Source organism: Malus domestica, chromosome 04 (genome assembly GCF_042453785.1).
Source record: "Malus domestica chromosome 04, GDT2T_hap1".
NCBI lineage: Eukaryota > Viridiplantae > Streptophyta > Magnoliopsida > Rosales > Rosaceae > Malus > Malus domestica.
This window is the reverse complement of record NC_091664.1, coordinates 24,703,267-24,721,642: the sequence shown is the minus strand read 5'-3', so window position 1 is coordinate 24,721,642 and position 18,376 is coordinate 24,703,267. Positions and strand designations below refer to the sequence as shown.

The window sequence follows — 18,376 nt, the reverse complement described above, 5'->3', positions numbered from 1 at the left end:
TCACATGTATGCACCACCTCCAGGTAAATCCAAAGTCTCTGGATAAGTAACTGCTTCAACGTCGTTTTCGTCGTCAGCCTCGATAATAATTCTGTATGTTTTTTGCCTGGGATTATAGATCACCAAGATCCTTCCCTCATGATCCAGCAAAACTTCACCACTCTCGAAAATGCATACAGGCATCACAGTAAGATCACAAAAGTCAACAAAAATCTGTCTAGCTAATCTCGTTGATGAAATTTTCGCGACTCTTGTCCAAGATTCCTTGACTCCATATTCCTTCATAATCCATATCGAAAAAGTTTTATCCTGGAGCGCTGAAGTATACACAAAGAGACAGTCTTGGCTGGTCCCGATTCCGACGAATATATCTCTATCGTCACGTTGGGGCAATGACAGTGTGCTCTTAAAATTTTCTTCTGCTAAATCAAAAGAGACAATCTTGGAACTTCTTCTCTGAAGCTGGATCCAGTGAAGAGCTCCATTTAAGAAGCAGCCCCGTTGATCATTCTTCTCAAGATAATACAGGCCTCGACAAGTCCTCCATGAATTCGATTTAACTGTAAAGACATGTATCATGGATCGGAAAGGTTCTTCAGTTGAAGTTGTACTGTCACGACTGCCCAATATTAACTTGTAATCTTCAGCGGAGGAATCGTACCCTAATCCGTAAAATATCTTATTACGGTCAACATAAGGAGGTTCCGGTAACACATTGGTATCTCCGGTGGAAGGGTTCCATAAGATAATGTTGTAAGGGAATTCGCCAAAGTCAATTTCTAGACATACCAAACCGTTGCACGAACCCAAAATATCGATAACCATATCTGGTTTAATTACTGACGGATAATTGAGCACTCTGGTTGAAACAACATCATCATTATAGTCTATGGAAAGGAGATCGAGATGGTCGTCTGACATTTTTGCAACGAAGAGCTTGAAGTTGTTCTTGCTGGTGCTTGTGACTACTGTGTTTCTCTGGTGTTGCGCAACGAACTGAGGATTGGAGATTACATGAAGCCATGGTTTGCACACACACCGAAATCGCATTAAAGATTTAACCGGCAGCCTCGAGAGTATGTCGAGTTTGATTTCATCAGGGAGGCTGGGCGCCATTGAATGGGAAATTTTGCGAGACTTCATAAGGGTACTGAACAAGAATACCAAAAGATTAATATATAGACACACACATTCACACAATAGTACTCTTTGCTCAACATTAAACTGAACATATCACACACAATGCTCTTTACTCAACATTAAACTGAACATATCTAGCTAGGATTTTATATAGTGGGAAACTGAACCACGAGTAGTTATATTCATGAATCGGCACTCACTTCAACCAATACCAAAATGATTATTTATGGCTCATTTAAGATTCACTTATATAGAAAACGCTTATGCTATGCTTGGAAGAGTTTTTGCTAGAAATTCTTTTTATTAAAAATTTGGTCTACCGGGCATTACTCCTATTAGAACCTCTTTGGAATTTGTTATGAATATCTAAGTGCTTCTCAAGTTCTTTTGACATCTTATAAAATTAAATGATTCTTTCAACCAAAGATCGATTATGCAATTGAACTAGCTATTCAAAATAAGATAGTATTACTAGCTTCATTATTTCTAGAGATTAAACACAAGCAGCGTCTTTCAGCCATAAAAGTTGTAAGATCCTGAATTCCTCTCCCCTTAATATTCCAATAATCAATGTAGATTATCCTATCATTTGTTAAATACAAAAATAAAAAATAAAAAAATAAAAAATCAGTGTGCCCAGATCACGAAGTTGTACATCACATGTTATTATAAGTGGAGGGAAAATTTATTCTTCAAGTGACCCTCAATTTATTTAATGTCATGTGCTGCATCATCCCGTATCTTGGACACGTTAAAAAAATTCTCGTCAAACACAAAACACTCACACAACAATATATACGCAATAAATAAATAATAAGAGGAATATGAGATACACGAATTTGTACTAGAACTGCCAAACTCATCTTAGGATGTGTGAAAAAGAACGAGAGAATCACATGAAAACAAAACATGGAAATAATTGTAGAGATAAATGAGCTAAGGGGTTTAATTACCTCAACTTATCGCTTTATATGGTGATTGATATTTAAAGCAGGTCTAGAAACAAATGAGTTATAGCTAAGGAAGCCGTTTAGCAGACCCAAAAGTTGAATCCATTATCCACTCCCACTAGGTTTTTGAGCAGTCTCCAATATTTCCAGCAATTGGTGCAAACCAACAATGCTTGACCCAAACTAAGATAAAGACTCACTCTTGACTGTTTTTTCCTCTTTCATTTGTAATAAAATGATAAGAAGGAAGTCAAAAATTAGGGGAAGAGGTAGGAAAAGAAGCTAGTGAAATGTATAAGGTGTCAATAGCACTTCCAGGAGTATGCTTAATTGCTTTGGATATATATAGATTTAATGGATATGTGATTTGAAATGAAATAAGTAAGAAATGAAATAAGTTACGCAATTTAATTGTAGGTTAAAGATACCTTACCTATTACGGAAATAAGCAAGAAATGAAATAACTTACGCAATTTAATTGTAACGGTAGGAAGAAGTGTGATTTACCCTAAAACAATTACTTGAAAAAAGGACGTTGAAGACCCAAAAGCAAACCTTTTACCAGAACATATATATTCTCAAACTAACAACTTCAAGATAAACGCCCACTTAGTACTATAGTCTAATGAGATTCTTCTTCACTTGTAAGTGAGATGTCTTTGGTTTGATTCTCATCAAAGGTAAATTTGAACCACATTACTGCTAACCCATTGTAAGGCTAAGTCCGCCATCACCCCATTGTAAGAATAGTGAAGTGAAGAAAACCGATATTCAAGTGAAAGATGAATCTATGGTTGAGTGACACTTGTCAAGAGATTACATAGGTTGTTATTGATAGAGATAGGTTGTGTGGCTAAGATTATGCGACTTGTATGAAGATTAGAGTGTCTGTTAGTTAGGTTGTTAGAAGAATTGAGAAATGTATAAATGTTGTGTAATATACTTGCTTAATAGCTAAGAAATCAATATACTGAAGTTCTTCATTTTTCCTACTTTTCTCTCTCTCTCTCTAAAATCTCTTGAATTCTGTTTTCTCTCACATTACATTTCTGTAGATTAACATGGTATCAATCGCCATGAAAGCTCACGCTTAATCTTCGATCTGAAGCTTTCGCAGCTCTGATACTTCGTCTTCTTCTGATCTCTCGCTTCTTCACGGTGTTTCTTGCTCGAATTGCTTCCGTCTTCTCTAGAATCTAGGGTTTCTTTTTGCTCCCTGGTGCTTTGCAACTGCGTTCTGGTTGTTTCTTCGTCTTCTTCAATTCGTGCACTCCAGGTGTTTGGTGTTTTTTCTCAGAGAAAATTCGGTCGTTTTTTTATCAGTCATTTAGCAAACATGGTTACTGCTTCTCAATTATAGCTCCTTCAATCACCAATAATTTCCCTAGTTTCATCAATTTCTACATCTGTGAATGTTAAGCTAGATGATTCAAACTATCTCAATTGGCATTTTCAAATGAAATTACTGCTTGAAAGTAACGGAATTTTAGGGTTTGTTTATGGTACTCATCTATGTCTTGCTTGACATTCATCTCCATCTGGAGACTCTGATTCTTCTAATTCATCTGATAATGATGAATATTTGATTTGGATGATGCATGATAAAGCTCTGATGCAGTTTCTCATTGCCTATTTGAGTCATGTGGCTATGTCGTGTGCTATTGGTAGTACAAGCTCTAAGGATCTCTGGATTAGATTGAAAGAACAGTTCTCCACTGTCTCTAAGACTAGTATTTTTCAGATGAAATCAAACCTGCAAACATTTAAAAAGGGCTCCAACTCTGTTGCTCAATACTTACAGAAAATCAAATAGGCCAAAGATTATCTTTCTATTGCTGGAATCTATTTTGTTGATAAAGATATTGTCATACTTGCATTGAATGGTTTACCAGCAAAATATAACACATTTCGAACTGTGATAAGGAGGCGTGAGAATGTTATTTCTCTAAAAGAGTTTCGGTCCCAACTTCTTGCTGAATAGGCTATTTTGGAGTCTATTGTCAACGCACCATTTATGACAGCTATGGTTGCAAATAATTCAACTCAAAAAAGAGCCTATTAAATATGGTTCTACACCTGGTGGATTCAAGCAGTTCAATGCTTACAAGAACAAGGGAATGGGCAGGTTTAATCAAAATAACATAAGCTATTTACCAAGGCAGTACCTTCCTACTCAAACACATGTTATACAAACTCCAAGTCCTGGTGTACTTGGTGCATTTCCCAATCAGCATCAATCTAATTCTCATCCACAGCAAGGGTATCAATACTCTTAAATGAATTCTTATCCACAACAAGGGTCTTCCTCACGAGTTCATGGACATGAGTTTCAATCTTAAGCACCAATGCAGGCCTTTCACACTATGGTGTCACAGCCCACCCACTCAGCAGTCTCCTCATCTCCTTCATAAGTATGGCTCACTGATTTAGGAGCCACAAACCACATGACTGCTGATCTTTCAAATCTGTCTTTGGCTTCTCCTTATCCCACTAATGAAGTCATTCAAACTGCAAGTGGTGAAGGTTTGCATGTATCACACATTGGTAACACTGTTATCAAACCTTATATACATCCTATAAAACTGAATTTTGTGTTATATATGCCTAAAATTATCACATAATCTTTTATCAGTGCACATAATTTGTTTGGACAATAACTGTTGGCTTATATTTGATGCCTTCTATTTTTGGATCCAGGACAAGGCCACAAGGAGGATACTCTACAAAGGACTGTGCAGTAATGGACTTTACTTAATCTCTTCTCGTGCCAATGTTTGTTCTACAACTTCTTAAGGCATGGTTCATCATAAAGCCCTTCTTGGTCAGCTTGTTAACTCTACTATCTGGCACAATAGATTAGGCCATCCATCTAATTTTGTTGTGTCTCTAATGTTGCATTTCCTAAAAAATTCTAGTCTTGTAATTTTTCAAAGCTGTTTAGAGGGCAAATTTTGCAAACTTCCCTTTTTCTCCAAGTGTCAATAAATTTATAATTCCATTTGAAGTGGTGCATAGTGATCTTTGGGGTCCTGCACCTTGTGTATTTGTGGATGGATATAGGTACTATATTACCTTCATTGATGAATGTACCAAGTATTCTTGGATTTTCCCTTTGGTTAATAAATCCGATCTTTGTGCTACTTTTGTTGGTTTTCATGCTTATGTCCTTACTCAATTCTCTGCAAAAATAAGAATATTGCAAAGTGATGGTGGTGGTGAGTACATGGGTAAATCCTTTCAGTCATTTCTTCTACAAAATGGCATCTCACATCAAAAACTCTGCCCTTATACCCCGGACAAAATGCTATGGCTGAATGAAAACATAGACATGTTATTGAAACCACAATTACACTACTTCAAATAGCTAAATTGCCTCCTAAGTTTTGGTCATTAGCACGTCAAACAATGATTTATCTTATTAATAGGATGCCTACTCCCATTTTATCCAATAAGTCTCCATTTGAAGCTTTGTATGGTGCAGTTCCAGTGATTCAACACTTATGAACTTATGGATGTGCTTGTTACCCTATTCTCAGACCATATAATACTACAAAACTTCAACCCAAGACAACCAAATGCATATTTCTGGGTTATGCCTCCAAATACAAAGGGTTCATATGTTATGCAGTTTCTCAGCACATGTTCTTTATTTCTAGACATGTTGTGTTTAGTGAGCAAGAATTTCCTTATACAGATTTATTGGCACATACCAATCCTATATACTCATGTTCTGTGAATTCTAATGTTCCTCCCCTTGTAGTTACATCACAAAATGTAGTCACCATGTTATCCCATAACACAAACACAAATCCAGTACCATCTACCTTGTTTCCAACTTCAAGTCAAACTCACTTACCCCTACATTCCTCCATTGTTGCATTGTCTCCTCACATATCTCAATCATCATCTCTTTCATTAAATACACAGAGGCCTCTTTAGTCCATACCACCACTCAATCTACATCATATGGCACTTGATCATAGTTTTGATACACTTCAAGTGGTTCATTCCATACCACCACTCAATCTACATCATATGCAGACTAGGAGTAAGAGTGGGATCAGCAAGAAAATTGTGTTTTTATCTACACTTGTTGCTTTCAAGGATGTTGATATGTCTCTCTGTGAACCTTCAACATACAAATCAGCTCTTAAGAGTTCAGTTTGGTTTCAAGCCATGCAGGAGGAAATCAGTGCATTACATGGTTAAGGAACATGGAGTTTGGTTTCATTACCAGCTAATAAAAATCTAGTAGGGTGCAAATGGGTCTTCAAAATCAAGAGGCATTCAGATGGCTGCAAGGCATAAAGCCAGATTGGTTGCCAAATGATTCAGTCAAGAACTTGGTTTTAACTATAGTGAAACTTTAGTCATGTTGTTAAACCAACCACAGTGAGGATCGTCTTAGCACTTGCTGCACACTTCAATTGGTCTCTTAGGCAACTTGATGTTAAGAATGCCTTTCTACATGGCATTCTCCAAAAGGAAGTGTACATGGCCCAGCCACCTGGCTTTGTGGATCCACAGAATTCCTCATTAGTGTGTAAATTGCACAAGTCTCTCTATGGATTGAAGCAGGCCCCAAGGGCATGGAATGATAGGTTCACTACTTTTCTGCCTAAATTGGGATTTCAAAATACATACTCAGATTCTTCCTTATTTGTGAAAACTGTTGGATCACATATTGTGATATTATTGTTTTATGTTGATGACATAATCATCACAGGAAGTGCAACCACTGAGATACAACAAGTGATCACTGATTTAACATCTGAGTTTGATATCAAGGACTTAGGTCCTCTTCATGTTTTTTTTTTTTTTTGGGATTCAGATTTCTACGACTCCCAATGGTTTGGTTTTGTCCCAACAAAAATATGTCCAAGAGTTACTTGCTAAAACAAAAATGATTGACTCAAAAGCCTATGATACACCTTGTCTTCCCTACAACAGGTTATTAAAAGATGATGGTGAGCCCTATTCTAATCCCACATTACATAAAAGTGTGGTAGGTGCTCTACAATATCTCACATTCACAAGACTCGATATTGCCTTCTCTGTGCGTGCATTAAGTATGGCAGTTCATGCAAAATCTAATAGTCTCTCATTTCACTGCAGTAAAACGGATCTTCAAATATTTGAAAGGAACTATGGATGTTGGCATTTCTTATTCACGAGGTGATTTGGCCTTACATGCTTTTAGTGTTGCGGATTGGGCAAGTAATCCCAATGATCGCTGCTCTACAACCGGCTTGGTTGTGTTTTTAGGAAATAATCCCATTTCCTAGTCTTCCAAGAAGCAACAAACCGTATCCAGGTCCTCCACTGAGGTTGAGTATCGAGCTTTGTCTTCTACAATGGCCGAGCTTGATTGGATTCACCAAATTCTTGCCTTTCTTCAAATTCCCATATATGCACCTCCTGTGTTGTTTTGTGATAATCTTTCTGCTATAGCACTCTCCTTCAATCCAGTTCAACATCAACAGACCAAGCACATCGAGGTTGATGTGCACTTTGTTCGGGAGAGGGTAGCAACAAACAAGCTTCTGGTGCAGTTTGTGTCATCAAAGGAGCAACTTGTAGACATTTTAACTAAAGGACTCATTGCTCCATTGTTTCGTGTTTATTGTAACAATCTCATGCTAAGATCTTCCAAGTATAAGATTGAGGGAGGATGATAGAGATAGGTTGTGTGGCTGAGATTATGCCACTTGTATGAAGATTAGAGAGTCTATTAGTTAGGTTGTTAGAAGAATTGAGAAATGTATAAATGTTGTATAATATACTTGCGTAATAGCTAAGAAATCAATATGCTGAAGTTCTTCATTTTTCCTACTTCTCTCTCTCTCTCTCTCTAAAATCTCTCGAATTCCTTTTTCTCTCACATTACATTTCTGAAGATTAACAGTTATAAGGTAGTTGGGGTAATGGATGAGGGCTTGAAGAGAGAGATAGGCAGATGTAGCTTGTTTACTACTTGGTGATTCCAGATTTTGCAACTCTTGAGAAACCTCAGTCAAACATAAGTGAAGATTATCGTGTTCGATTAGCTGGAAGTGAAGCTTTCTTGTCTTATCCAGGAAGTTACTTTTTGCAATGCAAGTCATGTTTATCAATTATTTAAGTTACCAGGACATAAAACGTGTAAAATAGCGTAAGTAGATTATTGTTCTTTAAACTATACAACGTGAATCGATCAGCTAAACCATTTTCGATATTTTTTAAGTAGGCTAGAGCATGGACGGCTCCGATCGTCTAATAACAATACATGCTCGAAAAAAATAAATAGAAGGTAGAAGCATAAGATCGAAAGAAGAAACTTGTTAACATCTCTTGTTTCATAATACAAATCATACAAAGAAAATGAAAACTATATATTTGGAGTCGTTATTTATTTAACTAGCCAAAAGTCTAAGGGCACTTAATTGTGCAAGGAACTTATATTAAAGTTTCAGAGAGACGGGCCACTATCAATTACTAAAAACATTGATAGTCTCTATTTAATCACACGTGCAATTAATAAGTATGAGAATTCTATGTAAAAGATCTTGGTGCAATTAGAAGTGAGATCATTTGATATAAGTTGTGATTTATTTTATAAGATAGTCGATGCTGTTTTTTTCTTTTATTTGACACGCCCCGAAAAAACAGGACCACTTTGGAGTGGGCCAAAAGTAGAGCTATACTGGTTATGTTTATAAGTAAAAACAGTAATTCAGACCCAAATCTAAAATCCGTTCTAATTAAAGTTTCAGAGAGACGGGCTGCGACCACACTAATGACATCGAAATTATCTCTACTTAATCACCCGCACATTAATACAAAGATTTTTTTATTCAAAAGGCTTCGATACAGGAGTGAGACTATTTAAATTGTGATTTATTTTATAAGATGACAAATGTGAGACTTAGATCATCTTCATAAAAGCACTCATCCCTCCCCCACAGAATTCCAAACTCAGTCCCCAACCACCCCCAAATGTAAAAAAAGGTAGTTATTGGATTCAGAGTCACGAACCATGGTACTACTTTTATTTAGGCTTTGATGGTCATAATTGGCAGAGGGAAAGTATCTGATTAAGGGTTCACGAACTATTTCGTTTTAGTAAAACTCTGATAATCCACTGGTAAGGGCGCGAATTGCGGCTTCCTAATAAACCAAAAATATGGGAGGTTCCGAGTTTGATGCTCCGAGCTGATAAATCTACTTGACTGTGACCACGGGCAGGATAAATTTCTCCATAACCTCTTCGGGCCCAAAAAGAAAGAATAACCGTGACTTGTCACCAGTTATCCCCTTTTAAAAAAATAAAAAATAAAAAATCAACACAACTCTAAAAGTCAAATAGTCATAGGAAAATCCTAATTGCAAAAGAAATTAAAATAAAATTACAGAATTGCTCAAAAACACTCAACAAACTTTTGAAAAGCTGTTCTAAACCCCTAAAACCTCCAAAAACGCCCAAAAACACGTTGGACTCGTGTTGCCTAAGCCTTTCCCAGCCGAAAAAAGAATCATGGGCCAAATTCAATTACCGAAAAGCCGAAAATACACTACTCCCATCGCTGTTCTAAACCCCTAAACGATGTTCAAACACCCAAAACGTCTTATGTCACAAAAAAGCCGTGTGTTGGACTCATCTTGCCAAACCCTTTCCAAACCAAAACAAGTATCATAGGGCCCAAAAGGAATACCGAAAATCCAAAATACACCAATCACTTCTTTCAGTCCCTCTTCGATACTACACGTACACATTCTCCAATTCCAATTACTAATGTTATCATCATTAAACGGAGCAGCTCTAATGGTCATTATTGAACTGAATCAAGTTGAAGGTTATATGACAGTTTCTACAAAAATTGAGTGCAAGAGTTAACCGCAAATATGCCGAAAAGGGTTTGAAGGAAATTAGTTGCGTCACAAATTAGGTGAAGAACATCACATACGTTATAAACCATTTGCTTAACATTATTACCATGGGCCTTGGGATTAATATTTGAGGCTAGGGCCGTGCCTACCTTTGCTCACAATGTGTCCAAAATCAAACAGAAGGTCAGGCACAATAAAATCGACCAAATCATACGAAGGGCTAATTTGTTCCGTGAGTTTTTCTTTTTCTTTTTTTAAATCATGTACAGTTTCATTGAATTTGGTGATCAGTCTTCCAAATTTTGTTTCTGGTGAATAAATTGGTCTTTGGCATGCATTACAAGCAACAGTTGCCCTGCAGACCTCCAACTTCATGTAATATATATTTGCTCCGAAAACTCCAACTCTTTTGAAGGTTTTTTTTTTTTTTTTTTTTTACTAATTTTCCATTATTGTCTTGCTCAGAACTTGAGAAACTAAAGATAACATCACACGTTAATTGAAAAAGAGTGCATGATCAAAAAGTCACAGCACAACATCCAAACAACTAATATATAGTAATTAGCATCAGAAAATGGCCATCAACACTGCTTCTCCCAGAACATGCCCTTTAATTGCCTCCAACACCTTGTCCTTCGTCACCTGCAAGTGCAACTCACCCAAATTTTAACATTTGATAAAATTTAAATAAAATAAAAAACTGTTTCTAAAAGGTTTAATATTCTCTTACTAATATTTGCTTAAATCCGAGTCATGCATTAGTGAAGATTTACTTGATCAATCACATTCACAATTTAACAATGTATAAGAATTGATTTAACTAATTATATTGTCACATAGTCGATTCACGTGATTAATCAGATTCACAATTTAACAATATATACGAATTGACTTAACTATTTATGTTGTCAAATAGTCTAACAAGAGAACATAGACCTACAAACATACCTTGTGACCTAGGTGCAGATCATCGTCCAAAGCATAAAGCTTGAACTCGATCCTATGACCATGATTAGGCAGCATGGGCCCACGCCACCCAGGCACCTTCCAATCATTGTTACCTTCTTTGATCTCGCCATACTCACCACCCACCTCCTTTTCTTTACCGGAAAAACTCTCCGGCAGTTTTTTCAGAGTCGGTGGAATGTTCACCACAACCCAATGCGTCCAAGGCACGAGAGGACCCTTTGGGTCGGGTGCGTCAATGTCCTGTACAACTAGGGCTAGGCTCTTGGTCCCTTGTGGCAAGTTGTACCATTCTAAAGGGGGAGATATGTTCTTTTTTGCTCCTTGACCTTCTCCTGTGTATTTTCTGGGCAACCTTCCTTCATGGTCTATTTCGGGTGATGTCAATCTGAATTCGTCGCCGGAAGCCATAGCTCTTTTGGTTTGTGCATATGCACTTTGATGATTTATATGGCTATTTTTAGCTACGAGCTTTATACAGATCTGGTTTTTGGGTGCACAAATATTAGACACGTCTGTGTGAAGAAGTTTCGTGTTGGCGATAGAAGGTGCGTGGTGTATCATGATGTGACACGTACGATGACTTGTGGAGCCTGCTGGAGTCTTCCATTTCTAAGAGGCCATTATTCGTGAAGAATATGTCAGATTGAAGTTTTACCATAGAAAGCCCTTCTATCTTTTACTCGAATTTATTCTCAAGCTTTTTAAATGAGCAAACTAAATTAAATAAAACGTGAAGTATGTGTAGTCGTTAACTAACATGCGAATAACCTACTCTAATGTCATAAATTTTTAGGAAAATCAATGAAAATAGTTTGAAAATTTTGAGTTTTAACGATAAGGACAAAATAAATGGTAAAGTGAATAATACTAGGATTGACTTTTTAGTATAAAAATATGGTTTTTCATTAAAATGAACAGTACCGGAAGCTTTTCGTTAAAGTTTCTTAAATTTTTTGAAGCTCCACTATAATACACATCAATGGCTAATGAAAGAGTGTTTCAGTCTTATGTGATCAACCTCCAAGATATATCGCGAAAGCAATTTCGGAGGAGCTACCGATTGCTGCCTTCATGGTTCAAAATTGTATAGTTGGAGCTGTCAGCAACGATGATTATTTTATACAAAAATCATATAAACTGGGAGTTATTGGTTTATCGCCTTATCAAAAGATAACAACCGCGTTCTAAATGATAGCATATGCAAATGTCTTATGTGACGAGTAGTGGAAAATGACGAAAAGCACGACCATAAATACCTTACAAAAATTTCCGTCATGTTACAATACTCATCGCACAATTCAGTTGGCATTTCATTTAGAGCGCAAATGTCTTTTGATAGAGTGATAACGGCATAACTTCTAGCGCATCTGGTCTTTGTACAAAATATTACGTAGGCGCACTCGATAGCGCCCCCAAAATCTCTCATCGGAATATCATGGAGCTTGATCATCACCTAGACCTAAGCAATATTTCATTAGGGTTGACGTGCATCATGTTGATCTGTCCATAAATAATTTTTCAGTGGTTTGACAGTATGATCTTCTTCAACAAAAATATCATACAATTGATTCACCATAATCGTTGTTTCCATGTCTTTACCTTTTGAGCTTTCATCACTGTAAAATAGTTGTTAGGATTCCTAAAGAACTGAAATGAAAGAAACAAAAAAAAATCAATGAAAATGTAGACATGGATTAGAACATTGTATTTTTTTATATATCTCAATTGGTTCATGCATGAATTGTAAGAAGTAATTAGCAATCAACAAGCTACTAGCATCACAGGTATAACAAATAGAATTACAATAAATCAATCAAACAATTAAAAGGAAAAACAAACTTAATCTACCGAAGAGGAGGAAGAATAAGCCATGACTGTTAGGGTTTTGAAGGGAGTCTTATGCAAACAACAGCCGATAATCCTTGTTATAGAATACGGTTTTTAGCATTGATCAGGATGATATGAGTACAGAGACTACCTATTATAGTGATGAGTCTCCTTATGATCCGGCCTATTACTAATTAGTAAGGATTTGCCAAATCATAAGATAACATTAGAGTTTTAAATGATATTGATATCTTGTCTAACCACATAAGTCCCTTTGGTTAGTTGCACAATAAGGACTCCAAATTTTAATTAAAACGAGATTCTGTAATTTCCTCAACACCAATTAACTCATTAGCCAAGTTAATGAATTGGAAAGAAATCGATAAATATATTCATTGACACTCACATGCTTACATGAATGTGTCTTGAATCCAATTAAGTTATACTCAATAGGATATTATCGTTTTTATGAGTAATGCTATGTAAATCACATATTTATGTTACATTGATGGTATCTCTAGCATTTTTTTATTTTATTTCTCAGATGGTTCACTTTAATTTAAGAGTCTTGGCTGTTTTAATTGAATTCATAATATCTTGCCCTCTGTTAAATACGATTTTTTTTTCAGTAAAACCATCTGACTACGTAGATTGTTCGATCAACCTCACAGAGCAATGAGATTATATATGTTTTAGTTTCGTCAAAGTCCACGCTGACCTTGCAATAGAGTTGCCTAGCTTCCTCAGATGAGATCCTAGATCTTGAGCTTCGTAGGGTTTCTATATTCATGAAAATTGGGCTAGTCCGATCCAAGAATATATTTAACCATGTCAATTCCTCCCAAAGTTTCTGATTTTGTGATTAGATTAGACGAAAGAAAGAGAGAGACCAAATAAGAGCAGGGAGTACGTTATATAGCTTCAAACTTCACAAGAAGAAAAAAGAAAGATTAGGAGGTATGTAATTTGCAATTCAGGGCCGAAGGGGTAGAGGAAGACCTAGGAAAACTTTGGAAGAGACCCTAAGAAAAGACTTAGAGTACTTGGATCTAACGGAGGATATGACACAGGACAGAACACAATGGCGTTCTAAGATTCATATAGCCGATCCCACTCAGTGACTTGGATTTTCCAAGTCTCCAACCGAGAAGTTTTCCTCACTCGGGAAATTAAGGGAACACTACCTCAACCTACATGCTCCACTCACAAAGCTTCAACATACAAGCTTCAACAAAAGAAAATTCAAAGAACTTAGCGAAAAAGGTTTTGGTGTATTTAACACAATACGTTGAAATGAAGGAAAGCTTATTTATTGATATCCCCGATAAGTTACAAATATGTACATATACATGAGTCAAAATAAACAAACAAGAGGGAGCCTTCACAAAGGTTGCTTAGGAGAAGTCTCAGCAGTCGGTAGAGCTCCAGAAAGAGAAGGCACCGGAGGAGGATCATTCGGAGCCTCAGTACTGGACAGAATCCTAGAAGGAGGAGGCATCAGAGGTTGATCATTTGGAGCTTCATTACGCGGTACAGCCCCAGAAGACGAAGGCAATAAATGCCTTTGGAACAAACCCACAAATCTCTGATGATCAAGTAAAACCTGACCATCAGATTCCTTCATCTGGTCAAGCTTCCTCTTCATGTTTGTAGCATAGTCATGTGCGAGCCGGTGCAACTGTTTATTCTCATGCTTGAGCCCTCTAATCTCCTGTTTGAGACTCATCACTTTAGTCGCCAATGATTCAACTTGGCGGGTTTGAGCAAATAGGCGTTGGGCCATATTAGACACAGAACCTGCACACTGAACACTGAGAGCCAGAGAATCCTTAACAGCCAACTCATCAGACCGTTTGGAAAGTAGTATGTTATCTTTGGGAGTGAGAAGGTTCCTGGCCACTACCGCAGCGGTCATATCATTCTTCATCACGGAATCCCCAACGGTAAGAGGACTAGTAGGAGAGACGAAGGATGGGCGCCATATGTTGTCTGGAGAAGGCGGGGCTGCCTCTTCAACAAGGTTCAAGTCAAAACGACGGTCGGAGGGGCCAGACATTTTCAAAGGTGTTGAAGAGAGAAGAGGTCGAACAAATCAAGATCTTAGAAGTGCAAGAATGGAGCTTCTACTGGTGGAGATTCAAGTGTGTTTTGGAACTTAATGTCAGCCCCTATAAAAATATGCACTCGGCGAAGCTTCAGAAATTGAAGAGGCGTTTGCTTTCTCAAAAGCTGGGCTGGTCAGAGACCACGAGGGTCGATCTCAGAATTCGAAGAAGCGTTTGCTTTCTCAAAAGCTGGGCTGCTCAAAGACCACGAAGGCCGATCTCAGAAATTGAAGAGGCTTGCTTTCTCAAAAGCTGGGCTGCTCAGAGACCACGAGGGCCGATCTCAGAAATCGAAGAGGCACCTACTTTTCCAGCCTTGTCAGCACCTGTCACACGCACACTCAGCTTTGCGGAAATTATGGGCATTCTGTCGAAGATTTCTGGTGAAGTAGAAAGCACATGAATCGTACTGTTCAATCACCCACTTCCCACACGCAACATTAGCTCATGGGTACCACAGATAACTTTGCCAAAGTTCTCTGACAAAGTTGAGACACGTGAAGCTTGCAGCTCCTACTACATCGCTCTGACCAAGAAGGGTAAAATAATAGCAAAGAAACAACACTAACAAAGTTTAGACACATAAATTTTGAAGGTCTAGCTACCATATTATTACCCACAAGGGTAAAGGAACAGTACCACTGTTGGATAATTGGAAAGTCCCGGTGTGTCAACCTCTGTGCTTCGTGGCAAGGTAGACTATCAAACATGCCCAACCTTTACTCACATTCGATAAAACACTCCCAACAAGATTGCTTGCTCCAAAATCGAAGAGGCACCGCCCTCCGAATCTCGAGAGCCAGACTCCCAACATGATTACTTTCTTAAAAATCGAAGAGACACCGCTCTCCGAATCTCGAGAGCCAGACCCCCAGCAGGATTGCTTTCTCAAAAATCGAAGCGGCATCGTTCTTCGAATCTCGAGAGCCAGATCCCCGACAGGATTACTTGTTCGAAAACCGAAGAGGCACCACTTTCCCAACTTCAAGAGCTGGATCTCCTTGGATAAAGCTTGTCTGTAATCTTCACACGCAACATCAGCTTTCCAGATACCACATACCACTTTTTCAAAGTGCTCTGATAGAGTTAAAACATGTGAAGCTGGCAGCTCCCACTACCGTGCTATGACCAAGCAGGGTAAAGGAATAGCATTATTACTTGATGTTAGGGAGACTCCTATATATGTCGACCTTCATCCCCAACGGACAGGCAGACTTGCAAAAATGCTCAACCCTTCCTCTTATCTGAGAGGGCACTCCCAACGAAGCCTTTCGAAATATTCAGCTTTCTTTCCCCCCGATAATACCTCTGTAAACAAGCTATACTAGAGCAAGAATATCTCATATCATCAGGGTTAAAAGCAAGAGTATCCCATATCATGCTTTTTCCTTGTCTTTTCCTTTGGCCTTGTTCTTACCTACAAGACAAAGAGAAAGAGAGCAATCAGTCAGCACTTGGAATCAAGCTTCCAGCCAGGAACTGACTGCCTGGAACCCCTTACCTGATTACTTACCTGGCATTGCTCTCGAGTACTCATCTTCAACATCTTATGCTTCCAGGGAAGATACCGCATCTGCCTGAGGAACAGACAGAGCAAGTGAGAAGGATATAAGGAAGCATGTGGAGACAAGCGTAACAGCACACGTGCCGATACATCTACTACTCTGTCAAAAGCAAAAGTATCTCATATCAGCAGGGTCGAACGTACTCTATATTTGATGGACTTGTTTTGACCCTCAAATTCTTCAGTCGGCCTTATACTCTGGAGGAAACCAGAAAACCCTCCAGCCTAGTTCAAGAATAAGCCTGTGGAAAGTTACTTCTTCAAAAACAAAAGTATCCCATATCATCTCTTCTCATTTTTCTTCTCTTTATCCTTCATGCTGCCTGCAAGATAGGGAGAATGTGAACAATCAGCCGGAGCTCTGATTGCTTACCTTGTCTGTCACCTCTTTCAGCAGATCCCCTAACTCGGCGACTTGGGGGACTCTTACTACATGGTTTGTATCGCGCTTGACCAAGCCTGAAACTACAAGTAAGCTTCAAGTGAAATTGATACATGACCTTGTGCATCTCCACCAGTTAAAGATACCACCCCTGGATGGAGGAAGAGTACTTCCAGAGAAGATGCCACATCTACCTATGAGACAGATAAGGCAAGTCAAGACGATACCACACTCCGGTACTTAGAAGTTTCGTGGTTACGAGATCATTCTCCCACAATATTTCCTAATGTCATTTGTACTAAATCATTCACTTGTACTCACTAAAGGAGAGCTTGAACATATGTACTTGTGTAAACCCTTCACAATTAATGAGAACTCCTCTATTCCGTGGACGTAGCCAATCTGGGTGAACCACGTACATCTTGTGTTTGCTTTCCTATCTCTATCCATTTATATACTTATCCACACTAATGACCGGAGCAATCTAGCGAATATCACAAAAAGTGACCGTTTTCGCTACCTAGGATCTATCTTGCAAGAGAATAGAGAATTAGATGGAGATCTCAACCATAGAATACAAGCTGGATGGATGAAGTGTAAGAGTGCATCCGGCGTGTTGTGTGACCGGCGTAAGCCACTGAAGCTCAAGGGAAAATTTTATAGGACGGCAATAAGGCCAGCGATGTTGTATGGCACAGAATGTTGGGCGGTGAAGCATCAACACGGACACAAAATGGGTGTAGCGGAGATGAGGATGCTTCGTGGGATGTGTGGGCACACGAGAAATGATAAGATTGGGAATGAGGATATCCGAGGTAAAGTAGGAGTAGCCAAAATTGAAGGAAATATGAGAGAAAATCGGTTCCGGTGGTTTGGACATGTGCAAAGAAGGCTTACTGACGCTCCGGTTCGAAAATGTGACTACGGGACAGAGGTTCAGGGCCGAAGGGGTAGAGGAAGACCTAGGAAAACTTTGGAAGAGACCCTAAGAAAAGACTTGAGTACTTGGATCTAACAGAGGACATGACACAAAACCGAGCGCAATGGCGTTCTAGGATTCATATAGCCGACCCCACTTAGTGTGAAAATGCTTTGTTGTTGTTGTTGTTGTTGTTGTTGTGGTCTATTATGATAACGGTGCAATAATGTTTAGGTATTCACTAGTGAGTGTTTTATGTATTTATTTTTCATTTGGTTCAAATGTAACATATTCCTTATTTTTTTAGGTGCAAGAAAAATTAAATAACATGTATATTATTTTTTGAAACAATAAAAATAGATATTTAAAATATCATTGAACAAAATAATTGTCCGTAATAATATATATATATGCCTAAACGCATCGTAACATCCAATCCTGCTGCTGTTGCTGTAGGGTGTTTGACAATTTTGTGCATCTACTCAAAAGAAAAACAGTTCCATCTGGCAGGCACGTGTTGTCTTAAGACAAGGTGAAAGCATTCCAAGTAGCATGTGTGTATGTATATATGTGTCGATGAAGTGATAGGGCATAGTAGCAGATCAGTGCTAAGGATAGCCCCTGTTCTGATACGTCTCCATTGATCATGCGTTG

General features: G+C 38.2%; 2 protein-coding genes across 2 annotated transcripts; both read right to left on the bottom strand.

Annotated features, from left to right (window-relative positions):
* LOC103408569 (F-box/kelch-repeat protein At3g06240-like) lies at positions 1-1,116 on the bottom strand. Its single transcript, XM_008347409.1, has one exon. It carries the CDS (start codon positions 1,114-1,116, stop codon positions 1-3), a length of 1,116 nt encoding a protein of 371 aa, XP_008345631.1.
* A 9,317-nt stretch (positions 1,117-10,433) lies between these two features.
* On the bottom strand, positions 10,434-11,456 carry LOC103433675 (uncharacterized). Its single transcript, XM_008371940.4, has 2 exons — positions 10,905-11,456; positions 10,434-10,598 (listed from the first exon to the last, which is right to left on the bottom strand). Exons 1-2 carry the CDS (start codon positions 11,331-11,333, stop codon positions 10,524-10,526), a joined length of 504 nt encoding a protein of 167 aa, XP_008370162.3. The 5' UTR covers positions 11,334-11,456; the 3' UTR covers positions 10,434-10,523.
* Between the last annotated feature and the right edge of the window lie 6,920 nt (positions 11,457-18,376).

Bases quoted from the DNA above. Each gene is read 5' to 3' on its own strand.
- LOC103433675 (XM_008371940.4), bottom strand. From the start codon at position 11,333: ATGGCTTCCGGCGACGAATTCAGATTGACATCACCCGAAATAGACCAT. The intron at 10,599-10,904 runs GTATGTTTGTAG...TTGCACTTGCAG, and splicing joins ATCTGCACCTAGGTCACAAG to GTGACGAAGGACAAGGTGTT.
- LOC103408569 (XM_008347409.1), bottom strand. From the start codon at position 1,116: ATGGCGCCCAGCCTCCCTGATGAAATCAAACTCGACATACTCTCGAGG.